Genomic DNA, 16,416 nt, shown 5'->3' with positions numbered 1-16,416 from the left:
GCACCAAGAGCATGGTACCGTACCACTGTGCACACCAGCAGCCTCCTATCTCCATTTTTACACCATCTCTGGTTCTTGTCTGATGCTGTGACGAAGAAGTTCAGCAAGCTATGCCAGTAGAAAGATAATTCTGTGAAAATCCTGGTACACAACAATGTCAAATGAATGCCAGTGCAGGCACAATGCAAGCAGAGAAAGCATGTGGGCTTTTGGCAGCAGCCAGACATTGGCTTCACCAAGCTACAATGAAAAATATCTTCAGAGCAGGAGGCACCCAATTCTAACTGTCACAGATTGACACCAAACTGTTCAAAGATTTCAGAGTTATCTTGCTATGTCATTTGCCACTCTGGTTGGTTTATGTGGGAAGAGATTAATGTGGTCCATCAGCCCTGAATAATTTTGGGAGCATAGTAAGAGATAGTAAGTTAATACATTTCATGTAAAATGAGAAATATTCCTGGAAAGTCCAGAAGGATCTCAAGCCCTCCAAGAGATTTGTTCTCTGATCACATGAAAGACAATAGCTGTGATTCTTCCTGTTTTCTTAGGTCAGTTTCTGTCACATTGCATATTGGAGTAGACAAGATACGGGACATTTAAAGGAAGATGTGCTCTGCCTGTAGCAAGCCTTCACATTTAACTCTGCATTGCGGTTTAGTTTGCTTCATAGAATTGGCTTTGGTTGTAGTGGTTCTCTCAGGACAGTGCAGCAAGTGTGGGGTGGCAAAGCCCACAGATGATACTGCTCTGCTCTTTCTTGTTCCTCAGTGATTTCATCTAGCTACCTGATTCAAGAGCCTGGGAAAAATGTTTTAGGCAGTTTACCTTTTGCTGTTCCTAATTGTCTGGTCAGAAACACCAGAAACAATTTTTATTGCAAGTAGAAAAGGAAATGGAAAAGGGTGTCGTCCAGTTTACACTCAGAGGAGGTTCCTTTCTCCCACACAAGAAACTTCTTTGTTTCCATCCCCTCCCAACAAGCGGATTTGTGATTACACATCTTTAGGTGGCTTGTGAGTCATGATGAACCTCAAATCCCTCCTTGGTAGTGTAGGATGTGGGTTAGGGATTCAAAACACAAATGTAGATCCAGCAGCACTTAAGAAACTGCAGATGGGGGGTGCAGAATTGAGAGGCCAGGGAGAATATGGTTACGATAATCAAGAGCGAGTGCAGTTCACGAGTGATGTACAGTTGTAAAACGTTTTCCAATTTTTGGACCTCACAGGATGAGGGGTACGTTTAATTCCAAAAGGAAGCGTGTGTGTGACCATATTGCTTTCTGCAGTAAAAGGACTGCAGTTGTGAATTAAGACAAATAAAGGGAAGCTGGAAGCAAATAGCTTTCGCAAGGTGACTTCCTAGCAACAGAGAGACCCTCAGTAGGTGCTGAGTACTCCTTTAAAGCTCTGTGCAGACAGAAAAACGTATATGTTAATTACTAGGTTGATACTTTTCAGTTGATGAGTGACACTTCCTGCTTAAGATTGCAACTGGCTTTTAATTATTTGGAAGACTGGCTTTCCATTGTGGCTCACTGCAATTATTCATCTCTTTTTCTCTCAGAAGATACGGAGCAGTTTTACGCAAGCAGGAACTTTTTTTTATGGTGAAATAGCCATTAATTATTGCAGAGTCGTTTCCAGCCTCACCATTCCACTTTTCCAAGGAATCATAATTCAGCCGCAAACATCTGCTTTATGCTAATGCTAATTCTATGCTGCAGAATGTCCTGCCTCAAGAACCATTAATCTATGCAAAATGAAGTTTAAATTATGTTGATGTATATATATCTTAGGTTTGACCACATGCTTTATATTATAGAAGTTAATTCACCACAAAAAAAAAAAAAAAAAAAAAAAACAGAGTTAAAAGACTCTTCCTGTATGCAAAGAGCTGGACAAGCATGTATTAATCTCCATTAAATATTCTGAAAAATCAGCCCATTATGAAGTTGTTTTAAGAGTTAACCTGAAAATACATATTGCAAGCAGTCATAAAATTGCTCTCTAGCAATTTCGTGACCTAAAAGTTCAAAAGAAATGTCGTATTTTTGCTTAGACATGTTAATTATTGGGGGCTGTCTGTGGCAACTAATTCAGCTCTTTGAAATCCGAGAACAAAAGCATTGCTAGAAAGAGAGCACAGCCTAGGGATGGAAACGTGGGGCAGGGAGTCAAAAGTGAGCTCTGTCCCCCACGCTGCCATGAGCATGGTGTTCAGGTTTTGCCAGTTCGAGCAGAGATGATGCAAATATTGCTGAAATCAATAGGACTCTTTCCATTAACCTCTGTAGGCTTCAGGTCAGATCCAGACATACTGAGCCTCGGTTTATTCATCTCTCAGAGTGCGTGCACGTGTGTGTGTGTGAAAGCTTGCAAAGGAGCACAGTGAAGCAATTTCTAAACCATTGCTAAGCATGAGTAAAGAGGACAGAAAATCCCTGGTAATGAAGGCAGAATATTGCCATGCATATATGGTGACTGTTACTTACATGCTCCCGTACGTGCCCCTCACTCACCTTGCAGTTCTTACCTGTTGTACACACTCCCCTCTTCCGCAGCTTTTTCCTTGTTTTTCCTCCTCTTCGCAAGCACATTTAGGCCTTTAACAATGATTTCATACCCATCTGCAGTGCTTTCTTCCCACTGTGTTTTGATGGGAAATTCTTCTAATCCTCATCTGTAAACCATTTCACCAGATATGCCAAAAGAACAAATTGCTTGTTTAGGTTGTGAGCTCCAAGCCTGTTGCTCAGCTCCATCTGGCAGAGCACCCAACATATTGCTTGTTCTTGACAAATAATAAATGCTAATAAATGCTAAAGCAGTCACCACTTCCTAGCCGTTCTTTGTGCTCGTTGTTGCTGTGATGCTGAACTCACCCACGTGCAGTTTCTTGGTGCTACCATTGCATGTGCCAGCCCTGCCCATAAGATCAATGAATTTTCAGATGCCCCAGCCAGAATATTCTGTCAGTCCATGTTCAACCAGAAATATCTGTGTTTTTATTCCAGGTTCTAGTAAGTAAAAACTGCAGGGACCATCCAGGGCACAGATTTTAAGCCTACCAGTCAGGCAAGAGCCAGAGCTGTGGCTTTATCATCTTCTTTGTCAGTCTTGCAAGGATGGCACTGAGATGACAAAGAACATGATAAACAAAGGGGAGCCTATATGTGGGTACTGAAGGTACAGAGTTTGTTGTTACGTTGCTGACTGTGGTCTGTTCTTCTTGTAGAAACTATACAGGAAAGAAATCAAGCCACCTTTCAAGCCTGCAGTGGGACGGCCAGAAGACACCTTTCATTTTGATCCAGAGTTCACATCTCGGACCCCCACAGGTTAGTGCAATGGCACATGGGTGACTGATCTTTTTAGTGATTCAGCCATCCTCTTCCTCCCTATTCCAACTGAGTCAAAAAGTCTTATCACCCATAGGATTGCTGGATTTTGCAATGTTCAGCAGGAAGCAAAGAGCAAAAAGTTTGCATTTCTAAGAAAAGAAGTTCATAAAACATTTCACCAACTTCACATTACCACATTACCATCTTCACATTGCAGACATTAATGTCTGCATTTTTTACAGTAAAACTAATAGTTGATTTGCTATTTTATTTCTATTGTTGTTGCTTATGTTATCTGAATTTATCTGTTATAAATTACCTCAACTGTTTTAAATTACCTCAATTTCAAAGAACCTTGAATCTCTGCAAGGTAGTATTTAAATACATATTCCATAGATGTTATCTTTAATTGTGAAATGACATGGACTGTGGACTGTTGGAAGTTAATACATGGTTAACATTAATGGAGAATCACCAAGTTCTCAGATCAGTGGAGCTATGCCGAAAAGGAATTTGGTCTACAATATTTAGAAAATTCTTGCAGTGAGGATGTTGCTCTTATAATTTCAATTTTCTAACAAGTATATCACTTTTTGTGCAGTATATCTTGGTTGTTGCACAAAATATCAAAACAAGAATATCAGTAACCTCAGAACGGTAATCTCAGTTATAACGCTGCCTCTTGCTAGACGTGGATTCTAGTCTTGGTTCCTAGGGTGTTTTGATTTGGGGTTCTGTTTTTGTTTGTTTGTTTGTTTGTTTGTTTGGTGAGGATGTGCAGTCTTACACAAGCTATATAAAAAAAAAAAAAGAAAAAGAGATTATACTCTGGTTATTTGGAAACAAGGCAAATATATTTTACACCTCTGACTTTAGCTTTAGTTCAGATCTCAGAGGACCCATATGCCCATTTCTCTAAAATAATGAAGAGTGAAAGTTAGTCTGATCTCGAGAAAAGTGTAGGCCGCTTCCCTGGAAAGTCTCAGAGAAAAGCTAAGAGTTTGGATTGTTTTGGAAATTCACACATCATCCATTGTGCTGCCATAAAAACCGTTGTACTTCATGCATGTGGTGATGTCCAGGATTATATTTTACACTGTATGTGTTCTTGCTATTGCCTCATTCAGTTTGGTATCTTGTGCAAAACACTGACTGAGAAGGTTTGTCTTGGGGTGGGGGCTGGAGTAGGGGGAAGGACTGCCATGGCTTCTGCTTCATGCTGTTATGGAAAGTGGCCTGAGAACCAAACCCTATAATTTCCAAATGGGTGTAATTGTGAGTTCCTGTACACTTCCAGAGCAATAGAAAAGCCCTTGCAGATTGGCAGCACATGTATATTACCAAGGAGAGGCACAGACACACAAAGTCTGTCTTTATGAATGAACTCTACTGCCTGGAGTCAGGTTTATGTCAAAGTTCTGGATCCAGTACCTTGCTAGTCTTGTAGTTTGCTCTATCACAGAAAGCTTTCTTTGGCCTGGAGGTTGAAACAGCTTTCTGCAAATTTCTAAGCTCTCCTCTGAGGATGCCAAAGATGCAGTTTCTGATATTGACAGTTCATCGATATGGGTATAGTTTCACATTAACTTTTCTCAGGGATTCATCTGAGTTGGAGGTGTTTTTTCTGGCCTCTGGTTTCTGAAGTCCACCGTTGTGCACCAACATTTCATTTATGTTGACTCAGCTATCTATACCTGAGCCTAACAGGGAGCAGGAAACGGAAGTGATCCAGGTTATAAGCTGTGATTTGAACAAGGATCAAATCAAGACATTGTGGTGATCCAACTTAGAGTTCAGTCCACAAATGGCTGTGCTATGTTAAGTGATGGGGCAGTGTTCCATAACCAGCAAGACATATTAGGCTGGCTTTACTGATGAGAAAAAGTATGTAAGATTGCACCTCAGGTGTCTAAATCTCCTCTTCTGCAAATAAGAAAATAATGTTTACTAACCCTAGTGAAGCATATTGATGTAAATTACTTAAGATTTATGAACCCTTTATAAATCGTGTCATGTGAGATGCTCAAGTGGGACAAAGCATTATGGCTTTCACAGTTAGGAAGGTAACCGTTATATGAGATTGGTGTTTGCACGTGGCTCTAATTCAGATATATGAAGTGATTCTGGATTTATTAAGACTGTGAAAATTATAGTTCATAACTATCACAGTTAGTTAACATGATTTAAAAACAGTTTTGTATTTAACACTAGTGTTTTAACATTTAGTTCTTATGATGGGCATATCAGTCAATGGTGATGAATATTTTATATTGAACACCAACTAATCAGTAGCTCTTTTACAGTGTTTGATAAAGAGATTAGCAGGAAATTATGAAGGAACAGTTATTTTAAATAAAGATGACCTAGCATTTGTGGTTTAGAGCTGGATCACAGCTTTTCTAAAAATCAGGAGTGTTCAGATCTTAAAATTCCTTTTTCAAAGCAAATATTTTTTTCCCTTAATTAATCTCTCTTGGAAAATTGCTGTAGTATATTTGCCATTGTGAGAAGTACCCAGTGATGCAAGAGTTCTGGTGTGATTCATCCATGTATTTGCAAGGGCAGTACGCATCAACACACTGAGATAAACAAATAGCCTGCATCATTTTACCAAAAAACACATAGCTTTTTCACATGCTTTGGAGTGAGGTCAGATTTGCTGTGCTTTTTTCTGACTCCAGTTAAAGCTGAGGAGACTTTTTAATGAGATGTAGAATTAGCTGCAGTCTCAGTTTTGTTTATTTCTGGGCAGATAATTTATTTTTACCGTATTATGGCTTCAGAAGGACTAAACCTCATCATGGTAAATCACATGTTGCATTGGAGGAAATACAAAGGAGAGTGGGGAAAAGAACAACTAGAAGATGAGCAAATTTGCACAGCATATGTTTCAAAACACCCAGCCAGCTACCCAGAAATGGTTTGTAGTGGTGCTCTTACTGCTTAAGGAAATGCCCAGGACAGAACATACACTGGGGAGAAAGATTTCTTCAAAGCATTTCAGAGTTTTAAGTGAAGCGCACCTCTTCTCTTCTTACTTTGGTGGGATGTTTCTCTCAGTCAGTGGTGGCATAGGTAAGAGGGACCGTTCTCTGGTTGTTTCATTCCAGCGGCAGAACAATTCAGGGCTCTTTGAACTTCAGACATTCCTCTGCTAAGGGGGGAGGTTAGTTAAAACACCCCCAGATAGTTTTTTCACCCGAGGACAAGCCAGCCAGCCTCTTCCCTAGAGTAGGTCCCAGCTCCTAAAGCTGCTCCAGAAAGACCCTCATGAGACTGCAAACCACCACTGCTGGAGCATCGTGCTTTTACACCTGCTTCACGTCTTTTCTCTTTTGCATTCTTCTCTCCCACACACTACACCACATTACGCTAGCTTTTGTAATTTCTGTAGTCAAAGTGTGCCACAAAGGACAGATAAAGCATCCCACAGCTTTTTTCCACTCCCTGAAGAGCTTCTGCTAAGCCAAAGGGGTGCACTGCCTAGAGTCATCCGTCTTCCCCTCGCCTCGCTGTCCTGTCCCTTCTCTCTCTGTGCATAGTCCTGGCACAGGCAGTGCTTCCTACTGGAAAGGACAGACACTGTGGAAAAAAAAAAAAAAAGCACAACAAAACCTCTGTATCCAAGATCCTTGCAGATAATATCCCTGCATTGTTCAGATCCAGAGAAAAGGGACAGAGAAGGCGTATCAAAGTTTTGATTATGGAGGTGAATTGGATTCATGCGTGTCTACCAGTTCAGCAGTCTGCTGATGACTGGCAGGGGTGACTTTGTCTATTGCAGGTGCTGTTCCATTACTTTCTAATCCTTTGTGCAGCTCATGAAGTCATTTTCTTCCTTCTACAGATTCCCCAGGTGTTCCTCCAAGTGCCAATGCTCATCATCTTTTCAGAGGGTTCAGCTTTGTTGCCTCTAACTTGGTACAGGAGCCTGCACAGCAAGATGTGCACAAAATCACTGTTCATCCAATTGTGCAGGTACAGATGCTGATGTTAAACTTTGCATTTGGTGGGTAGATACATATGTGTAATTTGTATTTAAACTGCCTCAGGATTTCACAGCTACCCAACCCTCATCTGTTTCCACACAGCATGTAGGAGATGGAAAATGAGATATTTTTTTCCAAAGGCTTTTACCTTTATATTCACGTTCTCCACTGTCCTATAAATGAAATAGTGATCACACCTTATCACAGCTCAAATGAAATGCACTTCTGAATAGCTGAAGTACTATTCCAGTTGTGCATGCAGGGCAGGTGACGGAGTGCTCTTTTTTCAGTGAATGATGTCATTCTCAATAGTTTTGTCTTGAACTGTGTGATACAGTCCGTGCTGGCAGAGGGGCTTAGTGAACGACTCCTGTAGGCTCCCACACACATGGAGCCCAAGCTTCTGGGTGTAAAACGCCACTCTGCTCCTGTTGTGATTGCACAAGAGCCTGGTTGTACTCACATAACCCAGAGTGTCTTGATGGGGGAAGAACAATTGCCAGACACTTGGTTTCTTGTTGTCATTCCCCTATGACATGCTCTCCAGTTATTGTAATTTCCCATTAGTGTAAACCAGAAATAAATTGCTACAAATGGCTCAATAGATCAGAGGAACAGTGAAACAGGAGAGGAACTGCAGTGCTTAAAAGGGCAGCAAATTTTCCCACAAGGAAAATTTTTTTCCCCCCCTTACCCACAGTGAGAGGTACTTTGCTTCAAGGGGAGAGTCCCTGTCTGTGGCATCAGTTTTCATGCTTGTTTTAATAATTTATAGTTTATTCTTAAAGATTCTCTTATGCACTACTAAGTGAATTGTTAACCAAGCAATTACATCCCAGATTTTTTGTTTGTGTGTAAAAATGTATTGAATTTAACATGTGCATGTCTTTCAAGGTTACATGTCTTAGAAGGTTCTGAGCTTTACTAAGGAGCATACATTTTCAGAGAGAAGATCCTAGAGGATTTGTAGAGCTGCTGGTCATTTTTTGAGTCCTGGAAGGGAGTTTACAGCAAGGCCTCAGATTTGGGCTTTGGGAAGCCATCACCACCTAACCGATCCACCAGCCCAAATGCATTCGAAAGGGCATATGAACTAGTGGTGCCATAATTCATTTTATACCTCTCAATAATAAAATAAGAAGTTTTAAAGCATTTCCTATTTATTTTCACTAGAAAAATATTTTCTTAAGTTATGCTGACTTAATATGATAATTTTTCTCTCACACTGAAATCATAGTAAAACATATTCTTAACAAGACCCCCATTGGACTGGAGATACAACCCATATGAGGTGTATCTGTTTTGAAAGCTGTGAAGCTCTTAGCTGTTTATGTTGTCTGGCCCTTCAGTTAGAAATTAGTTTTCTAAGTATTTTTTAATTAGAAACAAATTCATATTGTCAAGAATTGTGGCTTTGCCAAGAGATTTAGGCCCATAGTTCCCTGTGAATTTCTAATAGGAAGTGGTTGTCTGCATTCCATAAATAGTTTAGAAAATCACTGCTTTTTTGCCATTACTTCTACATGAGCAACTCCATCTTACAGACTGAAAAGAGGTAAAAAGGGCTGGGATACACTTGCTTAGGTAAAGTGCTTTGGATTTATTTATTTATTTATTTATTTATTTATTTATTTACTTAATCTGGACTTAGAAAACCAGCCAAGACAGGAGATTTCTGTGGAGAAGATGAGATCAAGCACTTCCTTAAGACTAGGCTAGTCCATGTGTTTACATACCCATGTCCTGATTCCCTTATTTTGTCTTTCTCTGTAGCAATTACATGGGAACAATATTCACTTTACAGATGGATATGAGATCAAGGAGGACATAGGAATTGGCTCCTATTCAGTGTGCAAGAGATGTGTTCATAAAGCAACAGAAACAGAGTTTGCGGTGAAGGTAAGAAATCCTTCCGGCAGGTGCCAGAAATGTGGTTTGACATTGCTCTGTCTGCCTGGGCAGCAGTGTGGTCAGCGGATATTTAGTTGGCTTATTTCTTCTCAGTGTTGCTTGTGGTTTTTTTTCTTTCAAAAGATGAGGGGGTTAATGGTAAGTCTTATGTTATTTCTCACACCTAAATCTCATCAAGTAAAATGGAAAAATCCTTTACAGTCTAGCATGGAAACCCTGCTAATCATTCCAGCCACGTTGTTTGCCTTCTAGATATGATTTTTAACAGATCCTACATTGAATCATCATAAATAAACAAAATAACATATAAAATGATTGCAAAATTGATTGCGATTTGATTGCAAAATAGAATTTTGTTCTTCTTAAGTTTAGTTCTTGCAGTTCTTTTTGTAATAAGAGAGATATGCCAGTGAAAAACGTAGTCACCTTCAAATAATTAGATTTCCTTTTGTCTTCTTGACATTCAGCACCAGCATGCTACACAAAGGAGCAAAACACAAGCTTCAGTGGAGATTCAAAATGTAAATTCAGTGGAAATTAGTTGGATATTAAAGACAAATCAGTGAACTTCAGAGCTGGTCAAGCAATACTATATGTCACAGCAGCCAGCAGCCAGGAAGCTGCAAGGATATATGTAGGAGGGAATCTGTTCTGATAGGAAATAATGGCTCTCCAGCAGAACTGCTTTGGAAGGTCACAGTCATTGGGCTAAATTACAACCTCCGTTAAGTGCTGTTGGTTAATAGTGTGCAGCTTTTACAGAGGGCAGAAAAGTCTAGTGTATGTAGCAAGTGATCATGAGGTTACATCTCAGAGGAAAAGTTCCAAACACCGAATTTTCTTTGGGAGAAAGGAGTACTAATTAAAACACTCATATGCTAGAAACATATTTAGGGATTTTGTTCTTGTACCAGAAAGAGGCAAGCTTGGATTAAATGAGGAATTAGAATAATGAATTTGGAAAGACACAGACAATTAAGTCAGATCCTTTCATTCTGCGTGATCTCATGGGAACAGATTGCTTAAATGAGCATAAGACAAAAAGTAGTTCCTTGAAATCAGTACACAGAGAAATATATTTAGCAGCATTGCAGTAAATGAAGTATTGTAGTCAACTGCCTTTCTGTTTTTTTTGTATTTTAAAAATTGTAGTAAAATATGCAAACTTAGTTTTTAAATGAAATTGTGTCTGTGCTTTTAAATGAGGAGATGAGAGTTTAAAGTGATCCAAATTGCAGTCCATGAGATAAGTGAGCCTCAGGTATTCAATAGAATAATATTAAACTTTTTATTCAGTCTTTTTTTCCATGACAAAACTGAAGATAGTGCATTGTCCATTAAAGCCCTTGAAAGTTTTGTTTTCTCCAAGCGGTGCCCACAAAATTCTGGGAACTGTTAACAATTGACAATTTGTTGATGTCATTGTTCAAATGACAGATTATTTTTCTAGGCTATACCATAATTAGGAGCAGAGACCTACCAGCAGGTCCATGGGCTTGTGTATGAACATGCTAGGATTTTCATTTTTAATGAATGGAAAAATGAGTTTTCCGGTGACCAGTTCATTTGTAAACAGATGTCATTAGGCTATAGTAGGTATGGATTCTGTGCAATTAAATGACATCTGTGGTGGAAAAAATGTGAGTTAAATTAAACTAATAATTTTACTATTTTATGCATATCAAGTACTGCTGACGGCTTTATCAGTGTAATACAAATACAGCACAAAACCAAAATACAAAGACCTCTATCCTCAAAGATGTCAAAAGTGCCTCAATCCAAACTGGTCCAGCACCTACTCAGTGGTTGTGGGTTTGGAGTACCTTAAAGAATCTAGAGCAAACTCAACACGTGGAGAAACCCAAAGCCAGGCCCAGGAGAGGTTAGCCCTTCGATTGCTAGGTTTATGCTCTTTTCCATTTCTATTAATCTTTTCTCTTTTTATTCTTTTCTCCCTCCACTTCTCACTACTCTTTTCTTGTCATGCCAGTAGTTTTTGATTTTGACTACCAGTTTGACTACCAACACACACAGCACCTCAGTTTCTGACACAGAGTGAGTCAGAAGTGTAGCACAGATTTGGGCTTGGAGACGGTTGGTGGTTTTCTGTTTGCACATTGACTGCTGCCTGTTTGATTATTATTCATACAAATATACTAATTTTATTATCCTTTCATTTTTATCTCTATTTGATATCAAGATTATATCATTTTGCTATCAAAGTAGCTCACTTTCATAATGACTGCACAATGCCACCCATTTCAAGTAATTAGATAGCGCAGGAGTTGCAACTGGCATTATCATAATTACATATCAGTCCCTTTTGACACGCATCCTTTAACTTTCTCTATAGAAATCACTGTAATTAGACTCTTTTGATATCTTTCAGTAAGTATAATTTTCTCCATGCTCCCTAATATATAACAGTCACAGGAAAATATATCTACAGCGATAGTTTGTATGATAGGCAGCTTCCCCATTTGTCTGGTACCAGCTCATTAAAAGCTCTCTCGTTAGCAGTGACTGTCGACACGTCAGAGAGCATCATCCCTTCTCCCCAGGGGACGCTGGCAATGATGAAGGAGTTTAGGAAATGACGTGGTGGCATCACCGCAGGAAGAAGTGCGCAATGTCACCGGTTAAATAATCCCTCCATGGAGAATGCCACTCACCAGGCCTTATTTACTATCGCTGCGTAGTGCCACACTGAGACAGCAGAGTACTGAGCCAGAGTAACTTGAGTCAGAGCTACTGCCAGAAAATCCACACAGAAAAGCAAAACCTTTCTTAATCCAGAAGCAGCATGTATTTGTCAGAAACATTTCATCCTTTTTGCTTTTGCTGGCCATCTGCAACTAATTGGAGGCCATCTTATAGAGCTAATTAGATGTTTAGCAGTGCAAAGAGCTTCTTTGCTGGCATGATAAAAACACTTGAACAGAACTGTAATTTAATTCTTTTCAGTGTTCAGTGAGATATGGCATATCATTCACTGAGAGGCTTTTGGAAATCCCTGCAGACACCTCTCTGCACCTTTGGGCACCCAGCTACCTTTGTAAATCCAGTCTCAACTTTCAGAACAGATTTTTCTTCCAACCTCTCCCCTTTCCTTTCATGTCATTTGTAAGAACGAAATGCTAATAATAAAATCTATGTCTATTTTAGAACTGCCCTCAGGCTTCTAAATCCAATATTTAAGAATTGAGACTTAACACATCTAAACTACTGTGAGCATATCAATGCCATGCACTGGAAAAGCTTACAGGCAGCTATATTTCCTGCAAACTGAGTCTACCCTAAAAGTAGTAGGAACCTGTCTGGGTCAGTGCAGGTAGATTGGGGCTTAGGAAATCTTTCCATTATATTCTACTGCATGTACATACCCTGAGGCACTTTAAAAATTTTACTCTTTGGCTTTCTTTCCATCCCATTCTCAAGTGAAAGAAAGTATAAAGTTAAGAAATACAAGTAAGTATACTGTTCATTCTTCTGAATGTTTTATAAGACTCTGGTGTAAAGAAGAACACTTGGGGGGTGAGGAAGGGAAGTATTTCTCCTCTGATGGACCTCTAATGTGTTTCAGATTCTTCTGCTAGAATTTTGATCATCCTGACTAAACCAGGCATAATGATTTTTAGTAACAAAGGGAACTGGCAGTGTCGATCACATTCACAAGCATCAAATGGGTGCAACTGTAACAGCATGATCAGAAGCAAAGGAAAATCAGATCAAACTATTTCAATCGCATGAGTATCTAAAGAAAATAAGTCAATTAATTAAGAGACTGATGCTAGAGCAGATGGGAGGGATTTCTGTGGATGGAAAAAAAGTCTGCGATGGAAGCCTAAACAGATTAAGAGCTCTCTTTCGGAAAACAAAGGAAATGCTAGAGATTTTGGTGAATCAGATTTTTCAAAATCTGCCAGAGATTTGATGCAATTAGTGCATTCCAGAATAATTTTTCTCTTTACTTAGAATCATTGCGCTGGTTTCAAGCTTGGATCCATACTTCTAGTGAAGCTTTCAAGCTGGATTTAGATTGACTTCTCCCCCCACAAGGAGAGAATACTGGAAAATAATAGCCAAAATAAAAACTGCTGCTGCTATGGCCTATTTTACCCCCAATATGTTGTCTGCCCCAAACAATGCAGAGGTGGATAGGGGCCAGCTTCAACAATTTGATGCCAAGTACTTTCTTTTCCAGGTCAAAAGACTACCTACATGGTTAAATCTTACAGATCTTTACTCTTCACATGCTGTTAGAGACAGGGCAAATGTCTGGATAAAAGGCAGGGTATGCACTTCTCTCTCCGCTGAGGAGGAAAAGCATACGGTAGAGATAGTCCCAAATGACAAGATCAATTTTGCAGATGCCAATACTACAGTGGAATTTGGATCTCGAAGCACGTGTGAATTTCATGACTTTTTTCCTATCTCTGTAATGTACTAACCAACTATTTGTCTCCAAATGTTCCCCAGCTGTGAGCAAAGCTAAATTTTGCAGTCTGTGTCTGCCTCTGGGATACAGGTTAGTTTATGCTGGAGACCTAGTAAATCCTAGAGTTCGTATATAATTCTGGTAATTGCTGAGCAGTGAAAGTACATCTATCTCCCTGTGTTTTGGGATGTGCAGACTGGGGAGAAGGTGCATTTTAATGAGCTATAAAAATGCTATAACAGTGGAAAAGTGATGTCAACATGCTATCAATAAAGAGAAGTCAGCAACTCCTGAGAGCTGTTTTTAGCAGGCATGTGTAATTACACTTGCTATATACATCTATTTATGTGATAATAGCAGTGAGTGACAGTCACCAAATGCTGTATGAATACCAGAGTTGTTTCATAATTTCTTTTAACTTCATGGTGCCCTTCTATTGATGTTCATTATTTCAGTTTGCTTGGTTTTGGTTGGTTGGTGTGGGTAGATATGCTTGACTATATAGTTGGCTCTACAACATTTTCCCCATAACCTATATTATGGTTATGTCAGGAGATTAGTGCTGAATGGAGAAAGCATGAATGACAACAAAAAAGGTAAAGATGGTGCTATTTTGGTGTTTTTGGTTTAAGATCGATTATAAACAAATTAGAGAAAATCTGAAAAATGAATAGCAGACAATATGCAATAATTGCAAAGCCATTTCTATCAAGACAGTTACAAATTTATATGATATAAAACAGACGAGTCCAATGGGATGTGATCAAAATCTATAAATATCTTTAAGGTGATATAAATTATGGATGACAACAATTCAGCTGCTAAAGACAGCAACACAAGACAAAATGTCTTGAAGCTAAAAAAAAGGGAGTTTCAGGAAAAAGTCTGGTCATGAGACCTGTTGGTAAAACAGACTCTTCAAGAGGATGACCAAGGCATCTTCCCTCTCAATGCACAGAAGTCAGACCTGTCATTAGTGGAGATGTAGCCTTACAAAATGCAGGGTCAGAATGACAAGACCCTTCCTTACCTTGATAAACTAGAGAGAACATTTACCACATTCTCCCATTAAGTTTGGTATATTAAGCCAGGATTCATGAAATCCTATTATTCAGACACTTCAGTGAAAGATTCTTTTCAGTGTCTGAAGGATGCTTAAGCTTGTAGAGTGGCAACAGACTCAGCTGGATGTAGGGTGCCATGTAGGACATACAGGTTTCAGAGCAGATTTAGGCACAAATTTCTGCGATGTTTTGGATTTGCATAGGGTTGTTTTCCAGAGAGCTGTTCATCTAACACTCTTCAGAGAACTAACATGGAAAGCCCTTAAATATAATTGGGAAACCATGGTGGGTACAGGAAGAGTGCTTACAAAGAGCATAGCCTGGCATCCTCCAGGTACGATGGAGAGAGAAAACTGATTGCAGTAAAATGGTTGAAATAACAAAGAAGTGCAGTGGAGAAAGCTGTCTGTGAGGGTCTTTATATATGTGAGGGTATTTCAAAGGCTTCCTTGGCTGTCCCACTTTGAGTAACTTTATTAAAGGGTCTTACATGCTGGATGTTGCTGTGTACAATTTCACTCACCATAGCAAGAGGCAATGAAGCATATTTTATAATGTCCTCATTTTGTAAGATTTGGGTTTAGCCAAATGCCTGCCGAACTTCATTCATCCTCACTTACCTATTGGTTTCATTTGGGCATGCTGAGATTTCTCACAGGTACAGTCACCACAAATCAGCTCTTCAGAGGGGCACGTCTTCAATAGGCAGGACTCTGCAGCTGCAACTTCAGAAAGGATGGACCAGTGCAGAGTGCTGGTCTCTGCTTGAAAGACTTGGAAAAAGGCAGGGCAGAGAGCCAGGAGAGCCTTGAGCACTTTTACAAGCACCACATTGTTTGTAGCAGCAAGCACCATTGCTGACTGTTGACATTTGTCTAACTGGGATCAAGGTGTTCTTTAAGTCTTAACAAACAAGCAGAGGAGACAGATAGAGGCACAGAAATGTGGGCAGGCCACCTCTTAAACTTCAGAGCAAATCTTAGATATGCAGTGGCTGTGCGTTCCCTCTGGCTTAAGGATTACTGCAGCCTGCTTTCCATTTGCTCACAAAGCTCGCAGTGCCTCTCTCCTTGGCGTTGCTGAGCTTTTGAAGAATGCGAGATGATGATATTTCTCAGTCCTAACTGGATCTTCTCTGAGACCTAAGATCAGGCAGCAGTTTTCCTACAGCTGAGTAATATCATGTTTCTTTTCTCTGGCTTGCTTGCCAAATACCTAAGCGTTTTGGACAGCATTTGGTCCTTTGCGGCTCTGTTTCTCTTTTGGGGCTGTTTAAACTGTTTCTTGTATTTGTCTTCCATATTCATGTAATAATTTTCCCCTTTTGTAGTATCTGAATATGATACACTGGTTTTCGTCCCTGAAGGTTTTTGTAAAAGAAGGTGGGAGTAGCACTGCAGTCATCTGGCGGACTGGAAACTGATCAGTCTGATCCACAGGCGTGTGCTAGGGCTGTGCAGAGCCGGCTAAAATTGTGCAGAGCCTTTCCCACTCGGCTATTCTGCCTCCAGAACCGCAGACTTCTCTCTAAAATGAGATTTACTATTTCACAGGTGCTATCGAAACAAATTTTGGTGGGGTTTGTGTTGCTTCGAGAATGTGTGCAACTGCGTAGGTGCTGATTAATTAGTGCTACGGTTGCAGCCGACAGCTCGGGAGTGCTAAGTC

General features: G+C 39.8%; 1 protein-coding gene across 12 annotated transcripts in view; it reads left to right on the top strand.

The window, feature by feature from the left end:
* RPS6KA2 (ribosomal protein S6 kinase A2) overlaps positions 1 to 16,416 on the top strand; it is a 308,943-nt gene that overhangs the window by 263,595 nt on the left and 28,932 nt on the right. For all 12 annotated transcript variants that reach the window (XM_083828092.1, XM_083828093.1, XM_083828095.1 and 9 more), the window contains 3 exons: positions 3,241 to 3,343; positions 7,194 to 7,324; positions 9,109 to 9,234. In XM_083828092.1, coding sequence (XP_083684218.1) covers positions 3,241 to 3,343; positions 7,194 to 7,324; positions 9,109 to 9,234 — 360 coding nt within the window. The remainder of the gene's footprint in view (positions 1 to 3,240; positions 3,344 to 7,193; positions 7,325 to 9,108; positions 9,235 to 16,416) is intronic.

This window comes from Anser anser (genome assembly GCF_964211835.1).
Source record: "Anser anser genome assembly, chromosome: 3".
In the NCBI taxonomy this organism is placed as follows: domain Eukaryota; kingdom Metazoa; phylum Chordata; class Aves; order Anseriformes; family Anatidae; genus Anser; species Anser anser.
This window is presented reverse-complemented; position numbering and strand designations above follow the sequence as displayed.